The sequence below is a fragment of the Ambystoma mexicanum genome, chromosome 9 (assembly GCF_040938575.1).
Source record: "Ambystoma mexicanum isolate Mex_15411 chromosome 9, UKY_AmexF1_1, whole genome shotgun sequence".
NCBI lineage: Eukaryota > Metazoa > Chordata > Amphibia > Caudata > Ambystomatidae > Ambystoma > Ambystoma mexicanum.
The window spans coordinates 45,927,602-45,955,266 of NC_090931.1; the positions used below are offsets into that span (position 1 = coordinate 45,927,602).

The 27,665-nt window shown below is 45.8% G+C and overlaps 1 protein-coding gene across 5 annotated transcripts in view; it reads right to left on the bottom strand.

The window, feature by feature from the left end:
• The window catches only part of NTM (neurotrimin), a 1,023,678-nt gene that overhangs the window by 372,324 nt on the left and 623,689 nt on the right, over nt 1-27,665 (bottom strand). For all 5 annotated transcript variants that reach the window (XM_069614124.1, XM_069614123.1, XM_069614126.1 and 2 more), the window contains one exon: nt 10,321-10,446. In XM_069614124.1, the coding sequence (XP_069470225.1) occupies nt 10,321-10,446 (126 nt within the window). The remainder of the gene's footprint in view (nt 1-10,320; nt 10,447-27,665) is intronic.

The window sequence follows — 27,665 nt, forward strand, 5'->3', positions numbered from 1 at the left end:
GGTACTTCGGCATACTTCACAGACACAAGTGCGACATCCTTACTGGAGCTTGCCATCTATGCATGTCCTCATTAGTGAGTACCGCCGCACGCAGAACATTCTTGAGTATGAGACGTGGGTGTTTTTAATGCACTTCTAGATCACTGGCAATTGAGAAGTCTGGATTCCACTCGTATCACCTGTTATAATATAGCCTGATTGTATAAGGTCTGACTTTTAGCCCATTTGTCTTGATTAGCCATATCTCACATTTGGCCAAATTAGCCCATTTGTGTTAGTCATATCTCATATTTAGGATAGTTGTGTAAGCATTTAGCCAAAGTGTGTAAGGTAGCCGTGCCTTGCTTCTAGCCCATTTTATGTAAGTCGGCCATGTCTCGCACTTGGCTTAGTTGTGTAAGGTAGCCATATTTTGCATATAGCCTAATTGTATAAGGTAGCGGTGCCTTGCTTCTAGCCCATGTGTGTTAGTCGGCCATGTCTCACACTTGGCCAAGTTGTGTAAGGTAGCCATATTTTGCATATAGCCTAATTGTATAAGGTAGCCGTGCCTTGCTTCTAGCCCATGTGTGTTAGTCGGCCATGTCTCGCACTTTGCTTAGTTGTGTAAGGTAGCCATATTTTGCATATAGCCTAATTGTATAAGGTAGCGGTGCCTTGCTTCTAGCCCATGTGTGTTAGTCGGCCATGTCTCACACTTGGCCAAGTTGTGTAAGGTAGCCATATTTTTCATATAGCCTAATTGTATAAGGTAGCCGTGCCTTGCTTCTAGCCCATGTGTGTTAGTCGGCCATGTCTCGCACTTGGCCTAGTTGTGTAAGGTAGCCATATTTTGCATATAGCCTAATTGTATAAGGTAGCCATGCTTTGCTTCTAGCTTATGTGTGTTAGTCGGCCATGTCTCACACTTGGCCTAGTTGTGTAAAGTAGCCATATTTTGCATATAGCCTAATTGTATAAGGTAGCGGTGCCTTGCTTCTAGCCCATGTGTGTTAGTCGGCCATGTCTCACACTTGGCCAAGTTGTGTAAGGTAGCCATATTTTGCATATAGCCTAATTGTATAAGGTAGCCGTGCCTTGCTTCTAGCCCATGTGTGTTAGTCGGCCATGTCTCGCACTTGGCTTAGTTGTGTAAGGTAGCCATATTTTGCATATAGCCTAATTGTATAAGGTAGCCATGCTTTGCTTCTAGCTTATGTGTGTTAGTCGGCCATGTCTCACACTTGGCCTAGTTGTGTAAAGTAGCCATATTTTGCATATAGCCTAATTGTATAAGGTAGCGGTGCCTTGCTTCTAGCCCATGTGTGTTAGTCGGCCATGTCTCACACTTGGCCAAGTTGTGTAAGGTAGCCATATTTTGCATATAGCCTAATTGTATAAGGTAGCCGTGCCTTGCTTCTAGCCCATGTGTGTTAGTCGGCCATGTCTCGCACTTGGCTTAGTTGTGTAAGGTAGCCATATTTTGCATATAGCCTAATTGTATAAGGTAGCCATGCTTTGCTTCTAGCTTATGTGTGTTAGTCGGCCATGTCTCACACTTGGCCTAGTTGTGTAAAGTAGCCATATTTTGCATATAGCCTAATTGTATAAGGTAGCGGTGCCTTGCTTCTAGCCCATGTGTGTTAGTCGGCCATGTCTCACACTTGGCCAAGTTGTGTAAGGTAGCCATATTTTTCATATAGCCTAATTGTATAAGGTAGCCGTGCCTTGCTTCTAGCCCATGTGTGTTAGTCGGCCATGTCTCGCACTTGGCCTAGTTGTGTAAGGTAGCCATATTTTGCATATAGCCTAATTGTATAAGGTAGCCGTGCCTTGCTTCTAGCCCATGTGTGTTAGTCGGCCATGTCTCGCACTTGGCTTAGTTGTGTAAGGTAGCCATATTTTGCATATAGCCTAATTGTATAAGGTAGCGGTGCCTTGCTTCTAGCCCATGTGTGTTAGTCGGCCATGTCTCACACTTGGCCAAGTTGTGTAAGGTAGCCATATTTTTCATATAGCCTAATTGTATAAGGTAGCCGTGCCTTGCTTCTAGCCCATGTGTGTTAGTCGGCCATGTCTCGCACTTGGCCTAGTTGTGTAAGGTAGCCATATTTTGCATATAGCCTAATTGTATAAGGTAGCCATGCTTTGCTTCTAGCTTATGTGTGTTAGTCGGCCATGTCTCACACTTGGCCTAGTTGTGTAAAGTAGCCATATTTTGCATATAGCCTAATTGTATAAGGTAGCGGTGCCTTGCTTCTAGCCCATGTGTGTTAGTCGGCCATGTCTCACACTTGGCCAAGTTGTGTAAGGTAGCCATATTTTGCATATAGCCTAATTGTATAAGGTAGCCGTGCCTTGCTTCTAGCCCATGTGTGTTAGTCGGCCATGTCTCGCACTTGGCTTAGTTGTGTAAGGTAGCCATATTTTGCATATAGCCTAATTGTATAAGGTAGCCATGCTTTGCTTCTAGCTTATGTGTGTTAGTCGGCCATGTCTCACACTTGGCCTAGTTGTGTAAAGTAGCCATATTTTGCATATAGCCTAATTGTATAAGGTAGCGGTGCCTTGCTTCTAGCCCATGTGTGTTAGTCGGCCATGTCTCACACTTGGCCAAGTTGTGTAAGGTAGCCATATTTTGCATATAGCCTAATTGTATAAGGTAGCCGTGCCTTGCTTCTAGCCCATGTGTGTTAGTCGGCCATGTCTCGCACTTGGCTTAGTTGTGTAAGGTAGCCATATTTTGCATATAGCCTAATTGTATAAGGTAGCCATGCTTTGCTTCTAGCTTATGTGTGTTAGTCGGCCATGTCTCACACTTGGCCTAGTTGTGTAAAGTAGCCATATTTTGCATATAGCCTAATTGTATAAGGTAGCGGTGCCTTGCTTCTAGCCCATGTGTGTTAGTCGGCCATGTCTCACACTTGGCCAAGTTGTGTAAGGTAGCCATATGTTGCATATAGCCTAATTGTATAAGGTAGCCGTGCCTTGCTTCTAGCCCATGTGTGTTAGTCGGCCATGTCTCACACTTGGCCTTGTTGTGTAAGGTTAGCCCTTTTGTACTGGTCAGCCATTTCACACATTAAACCCCATTGTGCATGGTACACAGATGGAGCCCAGGATGTAGACTTTGTTGTTAGAGCAGTTAACACATTTTTCTCCTATCGCACACCACAACTTCGTAACCTAGTGGAAGGCACAGACTCATTCCACGCACCCTGCACCCACAAATAACACGAACACTATTGCACACCCCCTCTGGCATAAGAATGAAGCTACCTTAAGGGACAAAAGTTCGAAATGTAGCTTCTCACCTCACGGTCTGTCTCCTTAAACACACTCCACCCCTCTTTAGTTCATCATTTACCTCCGAGGCGCCCATCCATACGCCAGTCAGACAGGGTCCTTGCAAACCGCACACATCTTTAATGGCGAGAATGCACACACGCATAGTAGCACATCCCACATTTGGACTGGTCCTTCTGAGGGTGTTCAACCAACAGCGCTTTAGGGCCATAATTATGGTCAAAGGCGCTATACAAATGCAAAATGAATGAATTATGAATTTAGAATAACTGAGTGTATTCATTCACACCTGTGTGATATTTCGTATGCATTCGTTATATTTTTGCTCTACGTTTGTTTTACCCAGCATGCACTTGTTCAAGGCCCTTGGCTAGTTTTGTGGATATGCAAGTAGCCCCGATGGGTAGCAGTGATTGTAGAATCAATGCTGCCCCAAGTGTTACTTAGCGGGGCAGTACACGAGCTGCTCGAGGAATGCACAAATAGTGACCATTGAACTTCTGTCAGGAGGAAATTCATAGAAGTGACAGTGTGGGTGAGATTAACACGCATATTGTTGGCTAATCCAGCATGTAGCACAAGAAGTCGTGTTTCCCCTCTTGCACCCCGAACCTCAGCACGTCATTCCAAGGAATATCGAAAGTGAGTACCTCTGCCTTCACCTTCTCAGTCAGTGGAGAGGGTGAGGCATGGCGCCAATGACTTTCCAAAGGAAGAGTGAGGCGTCCTATTAACTCACGACAGTCACGGCTCTGTGGTTCTCTGTGGTTACGCTGCAGGGTTGGAGTGTAGAAAGGGGAGGCACGGGGGGAATCAGGCTTCCGTGTGACGTGGCATCAACGAGCAACACTGCTCCAAGCAATGATGGGAGGGGAGGGGATTCCATAAATGCAAGGGTGCATCCTGGCACCTTCTAGAATGGACTAAAAGAATGCATGCAATACCCGAGGGTCTTCCCTTCATGCAGAGCGTCACTTGACTCAGGTGGACCTCACACAACCTATTCCACCTACCTGTGCAAGGTCGCTCATTCACATAACTCTTGTGTGATGTTGACAGGTGGTCCAATGACGGGCTAGGGTGCATAACACAAGCTACAGGTCTAGCACGTCATGATCCTTGGTACCACCAAGTGCCAGGCTCCCGCAACGGTGGCATTGCCAACAAAGGACCCGAAAGCTTGGTGGTCTTCCTTAACCTGACCACAGGAACTGAACACATGATTTGCGGGGGCTGGCGGGGCTGGGGGCGCTGTTGGTTGTGTCTCATTGCCCCCCTGTTCCTATATGATCCCAAGACGGTGTGTGTAGTGTTGCCTGTCACAGAGTCCATCGTGCTGGTCTGGTATATCTATCCCCTTCCCCCAGGCGGCCCTATGGAACTCTGGGTAAGTACAAGTCATGGGTAACTTGGAACATCTTGGAAACCTCCCTTGATTGGCAGAAGACAGGTCTAAAGATCTTTCAAGATGCCAACGTTATGGCTGCATGAAGTAGGATTTACGACGGATAACCAGCACCTGTCTACCAGATGGCGGGTAACCATGCCCTACCCCGACAAGGAAAAACCTTACACGGCAAGAAATCAAATAAAGAGACACACATAAGATACACATGCCAACATCTGTAAAACCAACACTACGCTGCCCAGAAGTGAAAACACTCACACGCGTGCATTATCACACAGACAAGCACACACACGCATGCAAACACACTCACACACGGGTACAACTTGCAAACACAGGTAAACACCTGCACAGAAAGACAGATACATGCACACACACAAACACACACTTGCACGTCAACACACACACACACATTCGCACTTTCAAACACACATGTGAACACACGCACACACACACAAAATGCATATACACACTTGCACAGACACACAAAAACCGATATGCACACAGACTCGCAAACACACACACACACACACAGGCAAAACACACACACTAACACCCAAACTCACAAGTCTCAGGAGAATAGCTAAACGCTTTCCTTGTAAGCAAGACACTGCAGAACAGCAAAGGTTCGATGCCCGGCTCCGTGCTTAGAAACCTCTGGGTATTAATAAATACAATATATTAGCACTCCACAAACACACCCATGGGTTCTGTGACTGCATCTATCTTAGTTAAAACGTAGTGATGTCTTCTCACCCACTGATGATTTGTAATGTCTCTACTAGACACAGTTGTTTAACATTACATATATGTGTTTTCTTCGTTATACTCTGTTTGTAATGATTTTACGCTTACACAAGGATTATCCTTGAGAGACTCCACTTTTCTTTATGGTGGTTCAAGTGTCTCTTTGCTGGCGCAGCCTCTCCACATCTCTCCGGGAACTGTGTGCTGATGCGCAGAAATACTTCCAAGAAACCGCTGAAAAGTCACTCTTCTCAATGGCCTCTTTTAAATAAATGCGTTCTCTTGGCTGCAAGGCGCTCTTGAAAGTTATTGCACAGAAGGCTAAGTATGCCAAGTAGTTCAATGGGAGGCTGACTGTCTGGCGTGTAGATTACACACGTGCTCACATGTTCTATGCAAAGTCATTTCATCTGATATAGTACATCTATTTCACCATTGGAACAAATAATCTACGGATGAGTTAGCGTTCTCTATAAAAGCATCAGAATATTCAAGGAATACAAGTCCCCGAGCCCTGAACGGCACCGAGAACCCACACAACATCTTGCACATTGGTAGCACCCACAAAGTAGAATAATAAGGAAAATACCCCACCTGGACGCCAGAGAAAGATGAGATTTATCAACGAGAGTCAATTTCTAGCGTCAGCTGACTGTGACCCTAGAAACGGAGACTATCGCTGCAATGGCCAGTGCTCTGGACGGGGGTCTGCCAGGGAAGGCCCACCCCATCACTGTTTTGCCGCCAGCATTAGGAAGGTTTAGTTGGATCTTAAACTCCATCACTGAGACCCAAAATCTACTCTACAAATAACCTTGGGAGTGTGGGGGGTTGCAGATCCTAAGGTTCGGATTGTCTCAGGAGCACTTGTTATTCCGAAACTGTAATATTGCAATGGCATATTGGAAGGGGCCAAGTGAACCCCAATCAATGGATTTGAAATTCTGCAGAATCATCTCCAATAGCTTGTGCCAGGAGAACATTAAGCTCACTCTCCATTCACTTCACCATTCAGCTCACTCTCCATTCGCTTCACCATTCAGCTCACTCTCCATTCACTTCACCATTCAGCTCACTCCCCATTCACTTCGCGATTCAGCTCACTCCCCATTCACTTCGCCATTCAGCTCACTACCCATTCACTTCATCATTCAGCTCACTACCCATTCACTTCACCATTCAGCTCACTCCCCATTAACTTCGCCATTCAGCTCACTCCCCATTCACTTCAGCATTTAGCTCACTACCCATTAACTTCGCCATTCAGCTCACTCCCCATTCACTTCGCGATTCAGCTCACACCCCATTCACTTTGCCATTCAGCTCACTCCCCAATCACTTCGCGATTCAGCTCACTCCCCATTCACTTCACCATTCATCTCACTACCCATTAACTTCGCCATTCAGCTCACTCCCCATTCACTTCACCATTCAGCTCACTTCCCATTAACTTCACCATTCAGCTCACTCCCCATTCACTTCACCATTCAGCTCACTACCCATTAACTTCGCCATTCAGCTCACTCCCCATTCACTTCAGCATTTAGCTCACTCCCCATTCACTTCGCCGTTCAGCTCACTCCCCATTCACTTTGCCACTCAGCTCACTCCCCATTTACTTTGCCATTCAGCTCACTACCCATTCACTTTGCCATTCAGCTCACTACCCATTCACTTCACCATTCAGCTCACTACCCATTAACTTCGCCATTCAGCTCACTCCCCATTCACTTCACCGTTCAGCTCACTACCCATTAACTTCGCCATTCAGCTCACTCCCCATTCACTTCGCGATTCAGCTCACACCCCATTCACTTTGCCATTCAGCTCACTCCCCATTCACTTCGCGATTCAGCTCACTCCCCATTCACTTCGCGATTCAGCTCACACCCCATTCACTTTGCCATTCAGCTCACTCCCCATTCACTTCACCATTCAGCTCACTACCCATTAACTTCACCATTCAGCTCACTCCCCATTCACTTCACCTTTCAGCTCACTACCCATTAACTTCGCCATTCAGCTCACTCCCCATTCACTTCAGCATTTAGCTCACTCCCCATTCACTTCGCCATTCAGCTCACTCCCCATTCACTTTGCCATTCAGCTCACTCCCCATTTACTTTGCCATTCAGCTCACTACCCATTCACTTTGCCATTCAGCTCACTACCCATTCACTTCACCATTCAGCTCACTACCCATTAACTTCGCCATTCAGCTCACTCCCCATTCACTTCACCATTCAGCTCACTCCCCATTCACTTCGCGATTCAGCTCACACCCCATTCACTTTGCCATTCAGCTCACTCCCCATTCACTTTGCGATTCAGCTCACTCCCCATTCACTTCGCGATTCAGCTCACACCCCATTCACTTTGCCATTCAGCTCACTCCCAATTCACTTCATCATTCAGCTCACTCCCCAATCACTTCGCCATTCAGCTCACTCCCCAATCACTCCGCCATTCAGCTCACTCCCCATTCACTTCGCCATTCAGCTCACTCTCCATTTACTTCGCCATTCAGCTCACTACCCATTCACTTCACCATTCAGCTCACTACCCATTAACTTCGCCATTCAGCTCACTCCCCATTCACTTCGCGATTCAGCTCACTCCCCATTCACTTTGCCATTCAGCTCACTCCCCATTCACTTCGCGATTCAGCTCACTCCCCATTCACTTCGCGATTCAGCTCACACCCCATTCACTTTGCCATTCAGCTCACTCCCAATTCACTTCATCATTCAGCTCACTCCCCAATCACTTCACCATTCAGCTCACTCCCCAATCACTTCGCAATTCAGCTCACACCCCATTCACTTTGCCATTCAGCTCACTCCCCATTCACTTCACAATTCCGCTCACTCCCCATTCACTTCACAATTCCGCTCACTCCCCATTCACTTCGCCACCTCTGTCAGGCGAAGAGGCAGGTTTGCATCCTTGCTTCTCATCCACAAAGCACTGTTTGGGAACACCCCTGATCACCAATCACACTAGACTGACAGACATGTTCACTTATTCCGGACTCCTTGATATCCTCCACCATTAGAGGCAGAACATTGACCGACCCTGTCACTCAACTATAGAACTCGCTTTCCCGATATTCCTGCGACAACCCAAACTCTACCACTTTCAATGCTAACTGAAGACCCATCTTACAGACAGACCCTTCAAATAAAATAACTATCTCCACCTTTTGCATCTGCCTCTTCCCAGGTGCCTTGCGGGTTCACTAAGATAAGTGTGCTTACAAATAAATAAAATACATCAATTCCTTAAAATTCAGAATGATAACAACCAATCACAACCACATTTTCAGGCAGAAATAGACTGAAACATAACGTGGATATTCCATCAACTAAGCATTCCTCGGTATGTAGCACCCTTTTTGAGTAATCAGGGTGCCACTAATGGTGAGCCAGTGAATCAGTATCGAGTGATTCCGGACACTAATCGTGAGCCAGTGAATCAGTATAGAGTGATTCTAGGAAGTAATGGTGAGCCAGTGAATCGGTATCGAGTGATTCCGGGCACTAATGGTGAGCCAGTGAATCGGTATAGGGTGAATCCGGGCACTAATGGTGAGCCAGTGAATCAGTACCGAGTCATTCCGGGAACTAATGGTGAGCCAGTGAATCGATATTGAATGATTCCGGGCACTAATTGTGAGCCAGTGAATCATTATCGAGTGATTCCGGACACTAATCGTGAGACAGTGAATCGGTATAGGGTGATTCCAGGCACTGATGGTGAGCCAGTGAATCGGTATCAAGTGATTCCGGGCACTAATGGTGAGCCAGTGAATCGGTATCGAGTGATTCTGGGCACTAAAGGTGAGCCAGTGAATCATTATCGAGTGATTCTGGACACTAATCGTGAGCCAGTTAATTGGTATAGAGTGATTCCAGGCACTAATGGTGAGCCAGTGAATCGGTATCGAGTGATTTCCGGGCACTAATCGTGAGCCAGTGACTCGATATCGAGGGATTCTGGGCATTAATGGTGAGCCAGTGAATCGGTATCGAGTGATTCCAGGCACTAATGGTGAGCCAGTGAATAGGATTCGAGTAATTCTGGGCACTAATGGTGAGCTAGTGAATCAGTATCAAGTGATTCCGGGCACTGATGGTGAGCCAGTGAATCAGTATTGAGTGATTCTGGTCACTAATGATGAGCTAGTGAATCGGTATTGAGTGATTTTGGACATTAATCTATCTCAGATTACCCATAATTTCTCCTTCCCTGGGGCCAGGATATCCTGGAAGTCGCCTTCTGTCCATCCCCTCAAAGTTTCTTGTGTCCATCTATTTTTAAATCTTACTCCAATATCCTTCTCCCCTTGCCTCACCCCCGGGGCATGTTATGGAGTTGGCATATATTTGGGCAGCCACCGAGAGCCAAGGTAGACGTTTACTAGTGTGCCTCCTTTTCGGCTGGCATGCACGTTCTCAGACAATGCTCTTTCACAGGCGACCAATCTTTTTCCGTCTCCAGGCCTGGGTTGGCAGATATGTGGACGGTTCTAAAATCTTAATTAAGTTTTGTGGGCCATCATTAACAGTTCTTGATTTGCTTGGGACCTTTCAGTCGGGTTTCTGCCGCACAATGACTGCCCCTTACCTGAAAGAAGAGTGATTATATATCAACCTACGGTATAAAAGAAGCACAGCTTCACTCTTTTACGATTATTGGCAAAGTGCCGGCATGTATGGTTTCTCTGCGGTTGCCCACATATGATCAGGGTTTGACAGGGATTTGCATGCTATCATCCTCAGTGTTGACTTGACTAAGAAACCCTGCTGGACCATGACATGTTGAAGGGTTGGTGATGTATTCATGCTTTTACTGCACAACATAAGCCTGTCTGCTTTGCCTACCTTTCGGGGACACCTGTCTCCAGTTCACCGTAGGTTCCGGTCTACCTGTGGCAACGCACGTTAAACTGACGTTGCTCCCTTCGTTGACAACAATGTTTGAAGAAATTTCCACAATTCGAGGCGGGACTGAAAGAAATTTGTCAAAAGGAAAACATGTTACATCACTTAATCAAAATGAACTAAAACAAATATACAACAAGTTTAAAAACTTGGAGCAGAGAGTATCCTGACGTAGAGACTGCTCTACTAGTGAAATGTAATACTGCAGTAGGGCAAAGTGTGAGAACACAAGGTGGCACATGGAGATAATAGAGACAGAAATGTGAAATGTGTGGTGGCAAATTTGCAAGGTTAGAACTTAAGGGCCACAGTAGAAGTGCCACCAGAGTGAAATAGGAAGTGTTTTGTTCCTTTTACTGTGGGACTCAGCGCCATTTTTAGCTTGTAATGTGTAATGTATTATTGCTTTCTGTACTATTTGGACATAATTGTGAATGATGTTTTGCTTTGGAAGATCGCCATGTGTAATGTGTGGTGTGAGCAGCACTCGCAGTGTTTCTCAAATAAGCTTTAATGATTACATTTTGCCTGTCTTTGGTGTGTGCAGATACAGGCGGAAGTGACATCAACGCACTCTTGCATTACCATTCTATGGGCCTCATTCCGAGTAGGGCGGTAAGGGATACCGGGCACCGGTAAGGAGACCGGTGCCGGTAATCCCTTACCGCCCTACTACGAGGTCCCTTAGTGGGTCACTTCCTGAATGCCTGGTCTGCGGTACCATTATTAGCTACTTCCCCACTCCCATTGAGCCCTATGGGGGCTCAAATGGGAATGGGCAATGTTTTTTTCAATGGGGACTTACCGGTCCCGCAAAGGTCGGACTACACCGGTAAGTCCCGACTGAACGAGACCGGTGCCAGTACCGTTATTGTAGGCACTACCTCCTATCTCGGAATGAGGCCCTATGTGTCCCTGTGAAACGGGGAATTACACCACTCAAGTTGCTCATATAATCTATGCTCTCGCATCATCCAGGGGGCATTGTTTATGAACTGGATAGGCTTTTAATAAGGGATATTTTGTTTTGCTATGCACACACTATTTAGTAATATACTGATGCTACGGATAACATGTGTTTGTTAATGCACACTCTAGTCTGAGAGTTCTCGGCTGTAAATGAATGTGGCTCAGTGTGCATGTTCGTATTAGCGTGCATTCACTATTGATATTGTGTCATGCATGTCATAATTTACACGCAATGCACGAGGATGACTTTCCATATAATGCACAGTCATACAGCACTCCCCTCTCATGGATGGTGCCATCATGTATTAGCATTCAATGAAATCTCAGAATGTGGTGCCAGTGAACATCCCATAAAGAGTTCTGCCTGGGATGAGAATGTGGCCTTCTGCTCTCTGGGAACCAGTGAACTCAGAAAAAGGCAAAGGAATGCAAAGGAACTGTCCCATTTTAGGGGGTTCTGACTAAGGAACTGGCTAATGGTGGCAACCTACAGAGACAGACTGTGGCTCTCTGATGTGGGAGCCTTCTGCACTTCCCAAGTTGAATACAATCCCAGGCTGAGGCAACTTAGCCTGGTGTCCTTCCAAGGTCGATACATCAAGTACCATTAACAACAACAAAAAAAGTAGTGAGTATTAAAACCGGTTATTTTACAAATCTGCCAGAGTCTGGCATGAAACTGTATACAAAAAAAGTAGTACTATTATTGCTATTCTTATTAATATATTAATATCTCTACATTCTGTACATTTGTTCATGGACATAAACGTATATATTGTTCCATCATTTTACCCAAAAGACATATATTTCTCCAAATCTTGCTGGCGCAGGCTATGTGGACATGTCAGCGGAAATCCTGCACGGTACATTGACATTTCATTGTCTCGGGACAATTAGAGTAATAGAAAAAAAAAAAAAAAAAAAACGATGTAAAGCTCTTGATACATTTCTGACCAATAAAACTGCCGACTTCTATCAACATCTGAATTGCACTGTTTTCCATGGCAATTGAATTCTTTTGTCTTGACATTTCACACCGATGTCCATGGACAGCCGAGCATTCTCACAACTGGTCTGAAAGTCACCATCCATGTGGCCCTCTTCTATTTCACCTGCACACCTGGAGTTTGCTTGTGTATTTCACTAGACTGATCCATGGACACTGCCTCCGAGTTTTCCGATATATTCATCAGTTCGTGCCGTGCCCGTGGAGCAAGCAGCATGATAGTATTGGAAAGGGTGTGGAAGCACGAGGAGCAGCGGGGCTGAGAGGAGAGCGCCACACAGTGGCCACTAAATGGGCGCCCTTTCAAGGGCCTGAAGATGGAAGCTGTCCTTGGTGTGAGTCCCACACATTTTAACATGGGGAGCTCAGGGTTACTCCCATATTAGGTGGAGGCATCACTCACACACTCACATTGCCCCCTCACATGCCAGAACATGGATGTCTCTCCTGTCTGTGCATGGTTTGTGTCCCACTCTATGCTTCTGAGCATTTGTTCTCATCTGCCACACCGTTGGGTCAGCGACGTGCCCGGTACGTGTTGCTGTTGCAGATGAGGGTGTGGTGTAGGGTGTGCCACGGAATGAATGAGAGGGGAGTTCCCCCAAAGGGGCGTGTCCCATCAGAATTAGAAAGGTCCTATTGATATCTCTGCCATGGAGACCACCCTACCCGGGCATTGATCAGCGCTTCCTCCCCACACCCCGGCAGGTGGCCTATACGGAGTAGGAGGGGTAGACAGGTGCGACGGACTCTTCAAACAGCCCAGCGCTCTTGCCTGTGGCCATCCCTCTGGCTCCCTGGCAGAATTGTGCCAGTCTCTTCCTTTGGAGCAGTCTTGGCTGCATACTCATATCTGAGGGTCCTCAGCAAAACCCTAACATAGTACGTGACTAAAAGGCCCGGACAGATCAGCAACGTGACTGTGAATGTGTTGTAAGTGGACTTGTGTGGCGCGTAACCCTAACATTGGTGAAGCGTGCATTACATTGTATTGACCAACAGGTAGATATTTACTCAAGTAGAAATGTAGAGCCGCCGAGGCTTTCACCTTGAGTTCACTGTTTTTCTGCCATTTTATGGGGACCATAGAATTGGTGATGGCCGTTGCAGTAGGCATAGATCCTTTCCATATGGCTTACCCTATGGCATAGGTGCTTTCCATATGGCTCACCCCATGGACATAGCACTGACAGCACTCTGGTTGGCAGTGCAGTTTCTGCGCTGGAACAGCATCTCCTTCGAGGCACTCAGCATAGTGCCTAGAAAGGTCTAAGCCTGTTGTGAGAGATACGCCTGTGCTTTATTCCCCTTCAGAGCACTATCTCAAACTACCATTAAAGCCGTCATACCATGGAAGTTGGAAAGAGGCCGCTCCTTCTCCGTCCTGGCTCGTCTACTTCGGAATCAACAGTCCTAGCCCACCACAAGGATCCACTCGCTCTCTGATCATTAGTGCTTCCGTGGGGCCACCTAAACATGCTGTTTCCATGGAACGATTACACACTCTGCCCCATCTAAATCTCGTGCAGGTGTGAGAAACCCTACTGAAATTAGACGCTTTGCAAGACACTAAGCCCTACTACACAATAGCATTCTTCAGGCCAAGCCTCCCTGTATGGACCCTAACATTCGTAGAACATGTAATGAAGTGGTTCCATTTAAATATATTAAACAGAAGTGTAGGAACCTATTTAACCGTGTCCAACCTGCGCAAAGCGCTCTCGTGCACCACCTGCGCCTGTCTCTTCTCTCAAGGAGGCCTCCGTGTATCACATCTGTCTCACAAAGCTCGGCACCTGAGCTTTCCCCTTAGATTATCGTGGTCTCTTCGAGTCATCGTGGAAGGGAGCTGATCTGAGTCTCTCTTCCCGGCTGCATCTCTCCCTCCCTGTGTTTGTAGCATCCATTTCCCGCTTTCCCATCCTTGCGTGTTCTCTCCTCCAGCAGCCTAAGGTCGGTACAGCCATGGCGGGGGCACAGGACTCCCCTCCACACACAAGGCGAGCGCCCTGAGACTAGTAGGGTGGTGTTTTGGCGCATGTGAACACAGTGCATGGGGATTCAAGGTATATATATATATATATATATATATACACACACACACACACACACACACACACACACACACACACACACACACACACACACACACACACACACACACACACACACACACACACACACACACACACACACACACACACACACACACACACACACACACACACACACACACACACACACACACACACACACACACACACACACACACACACACACACACACACACACACACACACACACACACACACACACACACACACACACACACACACACACACACACACACACACACACACACACACACACACACACCCCCACCCCCCCCCCCCCCGAACCTCTTACACCACTACAGCGAATGTCAAAGGCATAGAACGAAATACATATAAACACAACATAATGAGTGCTTGCAACACTAAACGCATACCATGCACCGTGGTCGGAAAAGTTATGGCGTTAAAATAAAAAATATAAACAAAAGAATACATAGATAGATAACAACATTAAAATAAACAGACACACACACGCTAAAATGACATGCTCGTCCTTCTCTAACGGCAGGGTGCTGATTGGATTTGAACCCGCCTCATGCGTAACGTGATGCTGAAACACCCCACGGCTGCTTTGGAACACTACGAGTGGTGGTGTGGGCACGGCCTTTCTATTTAAAGCCTAAAATAATATTCCCGAAAATGAAGCCTGGCTTTCTTGGCACCCGGCTCTCAGCAAAAGCGGCCCATCCTGGAGTGAAACCCTTCCGCGCCAGAGAGGAGCCTGGCCTCTTCCGAGGGCACATCCGCCCAGGAGCCCCCAGCCCACCCTCCCCGCTGGGAGCCTTTCAACTATTTATATCACGCAAAAGCCTCTCTGATCTGAATATTAGCCGTGGGTTGCAGGAAATAAATGAGGGGAACGTTAATTATCGGCCGTAAATCAGTCTGGCGTTATTTGCAGTTTGCAAAGGACGCGATTTAATGTGGATCTTGTCGTCCACCATTAAGCCTAATAACAGGCGCTCTGCCATAATTGGACATGTACACTCGGCTTCCTCGGCAGCGCTTCTGGAATCTCTCTATCACGGCTGAGGAAGCCGCGCCATGGAGGGTGGAACACAGAGCGGTATTAAGTAAATCCGGCCTTGACGGTCCCTCGGTGCTCTGGAGTAACTGTGAGAGCCTTTGATACAAGCGTGGTGCTCTGGAGTAACTGCCTGAGCCTTCGGTACACATGTGCTGCTCTGGAGGTACTGCCCGACCCTTCGGTACACATGTGCTGCTCTGGAGTAACTGTGTGACCCTTCGGTACACATGTGCTGCTCTGGAGTAACTGCGCAAGCCTTCAATACAAGCGTAGTGCTCTGACTAACTGCGCAAGCCTTTCAATACAAGTGTGGTGCTCTGGAGTAACTGTGCAAGCCTTTCAATACAAGTGTGGTGCTCTGGAGTAACTGCACAAGCCTTCAATACAAGTGTGGTGTTCTGGAATACATGTGTGACCCTTCAGTACAAGTGTGGTGCTCTGGAGTAACTATGTGACCCTTTGATACAATGATGGTGCTCTGGAATAACTGCAATACTCGCCACTCTGATACAAGCGTGGTGCTCTGGAGTAACTGGGTTACTCACCACTTTGATACAATCGTGGTGCTCTGGAGTTACTGCGTGACCCTTTGATACAATCGTGGTGCTCTGGAGTAACTGCACGACCCTTCGATACAATGATTGTGCTCTGGAGCAACTGCACGACAACTATGCTCCTCTGGAGTAACTGTGTTACTCGACTGTTCGATACAATATCGTGGTGCTCTGGAGTAACTGCGTTACTCAAAACATCGATACAAGCGTGGTGCTCTGGAGTTACTGCGTGACCCTTCGATACAATCATGCTGCTCTGGAGTAACTGCGTTACTCGACCCTTTTGATACAATCATGCTGCTCTGGAGTAACTGTTTTACTCAACCCTTTGATGCAATCATGGTGCTCTGGACTAACTGTGTTATTCAACCCTTTGATACAAGCTTGGTGCTCTGGAGTAACTGCGCGAGCCTTCGGTACATGTGTGCTGCTCTGGAGTAACTTTGCGAGCCTTTGATACAAGCGTGGTGCTCTGGAGTAACTGCACAAGCCTTCGGTACACATGTGCTGCTCTGGAGTAACTGCGCAAGCCTTCAATACCAGCGTAGTGCTCTGGAGTAACTGTGCAAGCCTTCAGTATAAGCGTGGTGCTGTGGAGTAACTGTGCGACCCTTCGATACAATGATGGTGCTCTGGAATAACTGTGTTACTCACCACTTCGATACAATGTTGGTGCTCTGGAGTAACTGTGTGAGCCTTCGATACAAGTGTGGTGCTCTAGAGTAACTGTGCAAGCCTTTCAATACAAGTGTGGTGCTCTGGAGTAACTGCACAAGCCTTCAATACAAGGGTGGTGCTCTGGAATAAATGCGTGACCCTTCAGTACAAGTGTGGTGCTCTGGAGTAACTATGCGACCCTTTGATACAATGATGGTGCTCTGGAATAACTGCGTTACTTGCCACTCTGATACAAGCGTGGTGCTCTGGAGTAACTGGGTTACTCATCACTTTGATACAATCGTGGTGCTCTGGAGTTACTGCGCAAACCTTTGATACAATCGTGGTGCTCTGGAGTAACTGCACGACCCTTCGATACAATGATTGTGCTCTGGAGCTACTGCACAACAACTATGCTCCTCTGGAGTAACTGTGTTACTCGACTGTTCGATACAATATCATGGTGCTCTGGAGTAACTGCGTTACTCAAAACATCGATACAAGCGTGGTGCTCTGGAGTAACTGCACGAGCCTTCAATATAATTGTGGTGCTCTGGAGTAGCTGCGTTACTCGCCACTTCGATACAATCGTGGTGCTCTGGAGTTACTGCATGACCCTTTGATACAATCATGATGCTCTGGAGTAACTGCGTTACTCAACCCTTTTGATACAATCATGCTGCTCTGGAGTAATTGTTTTACTCGACCCTTTGATACAATCATGGAGCTCTGGACTAACTGTGTTATTCAACCCTTTGATACAAGCTTGGTGCTCTGGAGTAACTGTGCGAGCCTTCGGTACATGCGTGCTGCTCTGGAGCAACTGTGCGAGCCTTTGATACAAGCGTGGTGCTCTGGAGTAACTGCACGAGCCTTCGGTATACATGTGCTGCTCTGGAGTAACTGCGCAAGCCTTCAATACAAGCGTAGTGCTCTGAGTAACTGCGCGAGCCTTTCAATACAAGTGTGGTGCTCTGGAGTAAATGCGTGACCCTTCAGTACAAGCGTGGTGCTGTGGAGTAACTATGCGACCCTTTGATACAATGATGGTGCTCTGGAATAACTGCGTTACTCGCCATTCTGATACAAGCGTGGTGCTCTGGAGTAACTGGACGAGCCTTCGGTACATGCGTGCTGCTCTGGAATAACTGCACGAGCCTTTGATACAAGCGTGGTGCTCTGGAATAACTGCACGAGCCTTTGATACAAGCTTGGTGCTCTGGAGTAACTGCACAAGCCTTCAATACAAGTGTGGTGCTCTGGAATAAATGTGTGACCCTTCAGTACAAGTGTGGTGCTCTGGAGTAACTATGTGACCCTTTGATACAATGATGGTGCTCTGGAATAACTGAGTTACTTGCCACTCTGATACAAGCGTGGTGCTCTGGAGTAACTGGGTTACTCACCACTTTGATACAATCGTGGTGCTCTGGAGTTACTGCGTGACCCTTTGATACAATCGTGGTGCTCTGGAGTAACTGCACAACCCTTCGCTACAATGATTGTGCTCTGGAGCAACTGCACGACAACTATGCTCCTCTGGAATAACTGTGTTACTCGACTGTTCGATACAATATCATGGTGCTCTCGAGTAACTGCGTTACTCAAAACATCGATACAAGCGTGGTGCTCTGGAGTTACTGCGTGACCCTTTGATACAATCATGCTGCTCTGGAGTAACTGCGTTACTCGACCCTTTTGATACAATCATGCTGCTCTGGAGTAACTGTTTTACTCGACCCTTTGATACAATCATGGTGCTCTGGACTAACTGTGTTATTCAACCCTTTGATACAAGCTTGGTGCTCTGGAGTAACTGCGCGAGCCTTCGGTACATGTGTGCTGCTCTGGAGTAACTTTGCGAGCCTTTGATACAATCATGGTGCTCTGGACTAACTGTGTTATTCAACCCTTTGATACAAGCTTGGTGCTCTGGAGTAACTGCACAAGCCTTCGGTACACATGTGCTGCTCTGGAGTAACTGCGCAAGCCTTCAATACAAGCGTAGTGCTCTGGAGTAACTGTGCAAGCCTTCAGTATAAGCGTGGTGCTGTGGAGTAACTGTGCGACCCTTCGATACAATGATGGTGCTCTGGAATAACTGTGTTACTCACCACTTCGATACAATGTTGGTGCTCTGGAGTAACTGTGTGAGCCTTCGGTACAAGTGTGGTGCTCTGGAGTAACTGTGCAAGCCTTTCAATACAAGTGTGGTGCTCTGGAGTAACTGCACAAGCCTTCAATACAAGTGTGGTGCTCTGGAATAAATGCGTGACCCTTCAGTACAAGTGTGGTGCTCTGGAGTAACTATGCGACCCTTTGATACAATGATGGTGCTCTGGAATAACTGCGTTACTTGCCACTCTGATACAAGCGTGGTGCTCTGGAGTAACTGGGTTACTCATCACTTTGATACAATCGTGGTGCTCTGGAGTTACTGCGCGAACCTTTGATACAATCGTGGTGCTCTGGAGTAACTGCACGACCCTTCGATACAATGATTGTGCTCTGGAGCTACTGCACAACAACTATGCTCCTCTGGAGTAACTGTGTTACTCGACTGTTCGATACAATATCATGGTGCTCTGGAGTAACTGCGTTACTCAAAACATCGATACAAGCGTGGTGCTCTGGAGTAACTGCGCGAGCCTTCAATATAATTGTGGTGCTCTGGAGTAGCTGCGTTACTCGCCACTTCGATACAATCGTGGTGCTCTGGAGTTACTGCATGACCCTTTGATACAATCATGATGCTCTGGAGTAACTGCGTTACTCGACCCTTTTGATACAATCATGCTGCTCTGGAGTAACTGTTTTACTCGACCCTTTGATACAATCATGGAGCTCTGGACTAACTGTGTTATTCAACCCTTTGATACAAGCTTGGTGCTCTGGAGTAACTGCGCGAGCCTTCGGTACATGCGTGCTGCTCTGGAGTAACTGTGCGAGCCTTTGATACAAGCGTGGTGCTCTGGAGTAACTGCACGAGCCTTCGGTATACATGTGCTGCTCTGGAGTAACTGTGCAAGCCTCGATACAAGCGTAGTGCTCTGGAGTAACTGTGCAAGCCTTCAGTATAAGCGTGGTGCTGTGGAGTAACTGTGCGACCCTTCGATACAATGATGGTGCTCTGGAATAACTGTGTTACTCACCACTTCGATACAATGTTGGTGCTCTGGAGTAACTGTGTGAGCCTTCGATACAAGTGTGGTGCTCTGGAGTAACTGTGCGAGCCTTTCAATACAAGTGTGGTGCTCTGGAGTAACTGCACAAGCCTTCAATACAAGTGTGGTGCTCTGGAATAAATGCGTGACCCTTCAGTACAAGTGTGGTGCTCTGGAGTAACTATGCGATCCTTTGATACAATGATGGTGCTCTGGAATAACTGCGTTACTCACCACTCTGATACAAGCGTGGTGCTCTCGAGTAACTGGGTTACTCACCACTTTAATACAATCATGGTGCTCTGGAGTTACTGCGCAACCCTTTGATACAATCGTGGTGCTCTGGAGTAACTGCACGACCCTTTGATACAATGATTGTGCTCTGGAGCAACTGCACGACAACTATGCTCCTCTGGAGTAACTGTGTTACTCGACTGTTCGATACAATATCATGGTGCTCTGCAGTAACTGCATTACTCGACACATCAATACAAGCGTGGTGCTCTGGAGTAACTGCACAAGCCTTCAATATAATTGTGGTGCTCTGAAGTAGCTGCGTTACTCGCCACTTCGATACAATCGTGGTGCTCTGGAGTTACTGCGTGACCCTTTGATACAATCATGCTGCTCTGGAGTAACTGCGTTACTCGACCCTTTTGATACAATCATGCTGCTCTGGAGTCACTGTTTTACTCGACCCTTTGATACAATCATGGTGCTCTGTAGTAACTGTGTTATTCAACCCTTTGATACAATCATGGTGCTCTGGAGTAACTGCCTTACTCGACCCTTCAATACAATCATGCTGCTCTGGAGTAACTGCGTTACTCGACCCTTCGATACAAGCGTGGTACTCTGGAGTAACTGTGTGAGCCTTCAATGCAATCGTGGTGCTCTGGAGTAACTGCGTTACACGCCAATTCGATATAATCGTGGTGCTCTGGAGTTACTGCGCGACTCTTTGATACAATCATGGTGTTCGGGAGTAACTGCATTACTCAACCCTTTGATACAATCATACTGCTCTGCAGTAATTGCGTTACTCGACTCTTCGATACAATCATTCTGCTCTGGAGTAACTGCATTACTTGACTCTTCTATGGGATGTATTAACCCACTCTGCTATGCTATGTGGCATCACTCTGATAGTATGGTGCAAGAAACTGCAACAATGGCAGCAAAACTCTTGTGCACACCAAAAACCTACAAAATCACGTTCCCAAACACACAAAAAGATGGATGCACTACCGGACACCCATGGTGCATTTGTGCCGGAATAAAGCACACACTGCAAAAATGTGCCAGTGGGATCCATGACCAGCAAGCAGAGTGCAGAGGGAGAAGCAGCGCTTGTTTGCTTTGCTGCTAAAACTCCAAAATGCCTATAACACAACACTTCTCAACATTCAAAATCTTTCTTGGTGCTAAAATGCATGTAATCTAATGAAGCATTGTGAACATACAAAGTCCTAATGTGAACAACAAAACATTCATCAGAGAAACTGGATTGTCTGTAAACTGACAGCCCCAGTCAAAATCTGGGTGCAGTGCCTTGGGCACATGAATGACAGCTGTCAGATGAGTTACAGATGAAACTTCAAAGTGATCTAAACTAAAAGAATCTGCCAGTTTCATAAACATTAAAGGGATTGTGGCTAAAAAGAATACAGATCTCAGTTGCTTTTTATCCCACACAGTTAAAGTTAAGAAAGTAATGTATTTATGTTTGATGCAAAAAATGTGTTTTTTCTTGGATTTTAATGAAAAATAAATTAGCTTGGCTGAGCTGCAACCCTTTGGAAGTGGACAAACAGGTTTCTTCCAGGGGGAGGGAATTTCTCTCAGCTGAAACTCACGGGGAGATGATAATTGTGGGTAATCCCAGACTTTTGTGTACAGAAAGAGAATTAACACCAGCAGACCCTTCAGCCCAGGAAACAGAGGTGTGAGAGAGTTGTAAATGGCCCCTGGAAGGAACTTCTCCAAGTAGGGGGATGCTCCTGGACTTCAGGGAGAGAAAATGGGTGTACCATTTGCTGTTAAGAATGAACAAACAACAATTTTGAAAGTCTCATAACTTGTGATTCAAAGTGGTGAAAAATATAAAAAGGACAGAGTTGTTAATCTAATTTCTGGCTGCACGTTTTAAGAGGCGTCAGAACTGTGTGACATGTTCTGGACAGGAATGGCAATATTTGTGGTTTTATGTGAAATGTATTAATACTAGAATTGTGAAAATGTACACACACATCCCTATGTTAAACACACACATTTGTGGAAATTTGCATAAAGTTTGGAAATTGTGTTCATAGCGAAAGGACAGAATTCTGTAGAAAGTTGAAACAAGATCCCACAGCTGCTGGATTTTGAGGAACAGATGCTACATAAAATATGGTATCTCTGTGTGTGATTTGTGTAAAGGTGACCAATGTACAAATGTGTTTTTAGTATAAAAGTCGATTTTGTGACCAATGGCTAAAGGGAGGTTTCTAAGAAATGTAAAGCAAACCATAAAATGTGACATCATCCGGCCTTGATCCAAGCTTAGCTAAGCCAGCCCATACACACCCTTTTTGTGATGTCATTTGAAAGGATAAATAGTGACAGCTGACTACACATAGGGACTCACTGATCCACTCACTTTCCCGATTCCGGCGAAGCACTCTGATACAGCATTCTACATTCAGCTTTAACTTCCTTCCAGATCCAGATGCCAAGACTCTTGCAAGCAGTAGAGAACTATTGACTTTCTGCAAGGCCTAATCCTCAAACTTATTCTTGCAACCCAGTGAAGCGCTGTGGTGTGAGAAGGCCTTTTGAACTAGTATCCTGACATTCTCTGGCTTGCCACCACCAGGCTTGCCTGAAGAACTCGCTATCCAGCTGAGTGAAATATCCACAAATAAGAAGGACAGATTCTGTGCAAATCCGGTGACCGGCCTAGCTGATCCAATCCCGTGCCTGATGTGCTGTTCCTCCCGGACCAGATCCAATCAGATCCAATCCATGACCAGAACTGACGGTCCAATTTAATAACTTATTCTGTGAGTATCAATAGGAAGAAAAGTGACCCTAATATATTTGCATTGTCTTATCCCAATCTCAACCCATCCTATCTGTAAATTCAGAATCATAGTGTTGTCAGAACCTTTCTTGCGCTGATTTTTCTCATTTGTTTTATAAAATCATAAGTCGTTAGTAATTTTGAGTAACTAAAGTGAATCCCAGAAAGAAATTGAGTATCCAGCACATGAGGGTTACGCCGGCCACGTAACTGTGGAGATTCATGTGTGTCATCCTCTTTTTCATAGTCATAATATAGGGTAATCAAACCCATATTTCATTTCAAATTGCATTTCTGTTTTCCATTCCTGCGCCTATTTTGCAAAAACGCACCCTACTAAAACCTCTATAACGCCCTCAGATTGTATGATAGAAACGAAATTCCAACCCCTACTTGTACCTAACATCCTTAGCTATCCATAGAACCAACAAACAGTATGATTCTCCCGGTATAGCGAATATCGCCCAATGAACTGTTTGTCGCGAATTGAAATTCTGAGAAATTTTACACGTGTGAAAAAGCTTTCATTTATTTCGCGCTTGGACTTTAAGATTTCAAATGTTTTCTTCTGACTAAATCATTGCTTGTGATTGTTTGCAACTGTTCAAAGCGGCTCCCATAGGGACCTATAACAATTTAAGTATTTTTGACCACATGTGGTGTTTTTGCCCAGTCAATTTGAAAGATAATTGCAAAGCCAACATCTGACAGCTGAAAAGTCAATTCTGTTTTCTCTTGTTTTTGAAGGGGAAAGGTGGGTCTGATATTCTGTTTGATTTGTGCTATTCCTGGATACCTGCTCTCTCCTCACATCTATTCATTGGCTTTTGGTGGGATGAGGGGTGTTGCAGTGGAACATCTAACCATCTGTTCTAATCAAACACAAAAGTATTCTTTTCTGTACTGCATTTGTTTTTGTGGTCATTACTTGATTCCTAGTGTATTAAAGATACTATTCAGTGTTCTGTCACCCCATTAGTGATTGTTGTTTACCTATTAAAATATATTGTGATACATTTTAAATACATAAATAAATATTTACCTTTTCAAACTAGCCTGATTCCTGGTTCAGTGTGACCGGGGGGTGGGGGGTCCCAGGAGAAGGGTGTGATATGAGTGGTATATCGTTCAGAATATTAAATTTATAGATACAATTAAATAAGGGTTTCAGTTGCGCACTACATGCTGGGCGTGACTTGGGTGGGTGCCGGATTGAAATCACTTACACTTTGATACAATCGTGGTGCTCTAGAGGTAACTGCGCGAGCCTTCGATAGAAGCGTGGTGCCCTGGAGTAACTGAGCGAGCCTTCAATAAAAACGTGGTGCTCTGGAGGTATCGCGTTAGTCGCCACTTCGATACAATCGTGGTGCTCTGGAGTTACTGCGTGACCCTTTGATACAATCATGGTTCTCTGGAGTAACTGCGTTACTCGACCCTTTTATAAATTCATGGTGCTCTGGAGTAACTGCGTTACTCGACCCTTCGATAAAACCATGGTGCCCTGGAGTAAGTGCGTTACTTGACCCTTGCATAAAATAATGGTGCTCTGGAGTAACTGCGTTACTCGCCCTTCGATACAATCATGGTGCCCTGGAGTAACTGCATTACTCGACCCTTCGATACAATCATGGTGCTCTAGAGTAACTCGCTACTTGCCCTTCAATACAATCATGGTGCTCTAGAGTAATTTGCTACTCGCCCCTTTGATACAATCATGGTGCTCTAGAGTAATTTGTTACTCGCCCCTTCGATACAATTATGATGCTCTAGACTAACTCGCTACTCACCCCTTCAATACAATCTTGGTGCTCTGGAGTAGCTGCACCATACTTTCAATACCTGGGATGTGTATTTGTTTTATCAATATTTTATATGTTTCTTTTATGTGGTTCTGGGATCTATGTACTCTAAAGTAGTCATATAGGGCCAGCAGTAAAGGATTGGTCCATTTTGCTGTGATAATTGGATTGACTCTTTCTACAGCCACAAAAATCAAAGCACATGTTCTTTTTTGTTTGTTTATAAATTGTGTGTCTGTTTGAATGTCCTCACTCTAACTTGTTGTACAACATAGCAGGTTTGATACCTTTTGTTTTTTTGTATTTGGCATCAATCATGTGTAGTTGTAATTGAACACTATATGGGTCTACCAGCATGTAAGATATTGCACCGAACAACAAGCTCCAGGTGGTGGGGCTTTATCATTGTTGTGCCATTGAATTGCTTTATTTGTATAATTTTAAATACAGTATACTGTGTTACTCGACCCTTTGATACAATCATGGTGCTTGCGAGTAACTGTGTCACCCTTCAATACAATCATGGTGCTCTGGAGTAACTGTACGAACCTTCGATACAATCATGGCACTCTGGAGTAACTGTGTTACTCGACGCTCTGATACAATCATGGTGCTCTAGAGTGACTCATTACTCACCTCTTTGATTCAATGTTGGTGCTCTGGAGTAACTGCATTACTCGACTCTTTAATAAAAAGTGTTGTGCTCTGGAGTAAATGCGTTACTCGACCTTTCGTTATAATCGTGCTGCTCTGGAGTGACGGGGCTACTGAACCATTGATACATACACCTTGCTCTGGAGTTAATGAGCTACTTGACCATTTGATGCAATCCTGGTGCCCGACCCTACCACCAGTATTTTGATGCAGAGTGGACGAGTGCGTGGGTGCTCCTGGCCAGAGCATGCCCCAGAATCCGGGTACGGGAAGCTCCCTCTCCCGGGGAAATCCCTAGGTTGGTTGTCCTGTTTTTGATGGAATGTTAAGATAGCCTAGATGCAGATCCTATTGCCGCCTCGGTTGACTCCAAATGTCAATTTACTGTAGTGCTATATTTGACTGTTGGACTTTGACAGGAAGGCAGAGCTAGAGGACCATGTAAGCGAAGGCCTCCTTGGGGTGCACCCTACGCGGGGTGCCTACAGAAGCTCGATCATGCCTTTATGTTACCCATGGATTGCATGCGATTCCTAAGCAATGAACCTTGAGAAATGCAGATAGGAAAGTAGTGTGGGCTCTACCCACCACCTTCACACTACACACACACACACACACACAATAACACACACACACTGACGCATGCATGCACATACACACACACACACACTCAAGCACACACACAGACACACACAATAATACACACACAAACAGACACACACTGATGCATGCATGCACATACTCACACACACACACACATACACACACACTCAAGCACACACACGGACGCACACAATCACACACACACACAAACAGACACACACTGACGCATGCATGCACATATTCACACACACACACACACACACACACACACACACTCAAGCACACACACAGACACACACAACACACACTGACGCATGCATGCACATACACACACACACTCAAGCAAACACACAGACACGCACACAGACACACAAACAGACACACTGACGCATGCATGCACATACTCACACCCACAGGCACAACACAGATACACACACGCACATGTGCAGCGAACAACATGATTTTGCGGTTAGTACCCATAAATAGAAAACTGACCCAATACGAAAGAGGTAGACTGTTAGAGGACTACCCCTCCGGCTAGACAAGGAGGGGTTAGTAGAGAATCTGGTGGGACAGCACCAGGCCTGGAAACACAAGACTTGAAGAACCAAGTACTAATGTCGCAAAACTTAAATTCTACTAATGGCTCTAACAGGTGGGGTGATTTCTCGCTCAAGCATGATGTGACTCTCGGCTAAGGCATCATTAAGCACACAAGAGTCCTAAACACTTCCTTCACCCAAGTGCAAAGGAAACAGGGTGGATTCCATAAAACACCCAGTCGTAAAGTTAAGACACAAAAGGCAAGATTATATATAAAAATGGGACAAGAAAATCGGGAACATGGCAGGAGTGGGTCTGCAACTGGGAGCAAAGACAGGGTCACATACTCTGAAAATGGAACGTTTTCAAGGTCGCTCCTGATCATTGGAGCTATTGAAGAAAACACTAACATTCAAAGATTGAATCCAAAAAGAGTGTTCTGCAACCTCAGGACATGTGTGTCCTTAAGTGCACCCCAAATAACTCCATCTCAGTGACTTGCACCCCCAAAGCTACGACAATTTACAGAACATACATTTACACAAAAAATAAAAAAAGACAAGTCACTAAGATTGCAAAAAAGATACATTACACTTAAGCAAATAAGTTAATTCACATAAATAGTGAAAATATATTAAAACAATAAACAGTAATAGGGGAGTAAGGGTGATTAATGAGGGCCAGGGGAGAAAAGGGGACCAAGGGGGAGGGCATCATAAGAAAATCAGACAGGCACTAAAATTGAGTTGAGGAAAAGGAGATGTAAGCTAGTGGTAGAAGAACAAAATAGGGTGCAAACATGTCTCATAAATGATCAGCTCAGGCAGGGATGGGGCAGGAGCACCATTAGAACCTGTGCTTTAGTAGCCAAGAATTTGAGGAATGATCTGCTGGAATGTGTGTCTGCTTAATCACGCTGACCAATGGGAGATGTAAGCTACAGTAGCATTATCATTGCAAACTGAAGACCCCACCTGGAGATCTCTATTGGGGTTGCCTAATTCTGCCCCAACAGGATACCTCTGTATAGCTCTTGACCTTGTGACCTGGAAGGTTCAGGGCAGGGTCTGGGGCCCTCAAGAAGATAGCCAGTTGTCCCTCTTAAAAGAAGACATTATTAATCGATTT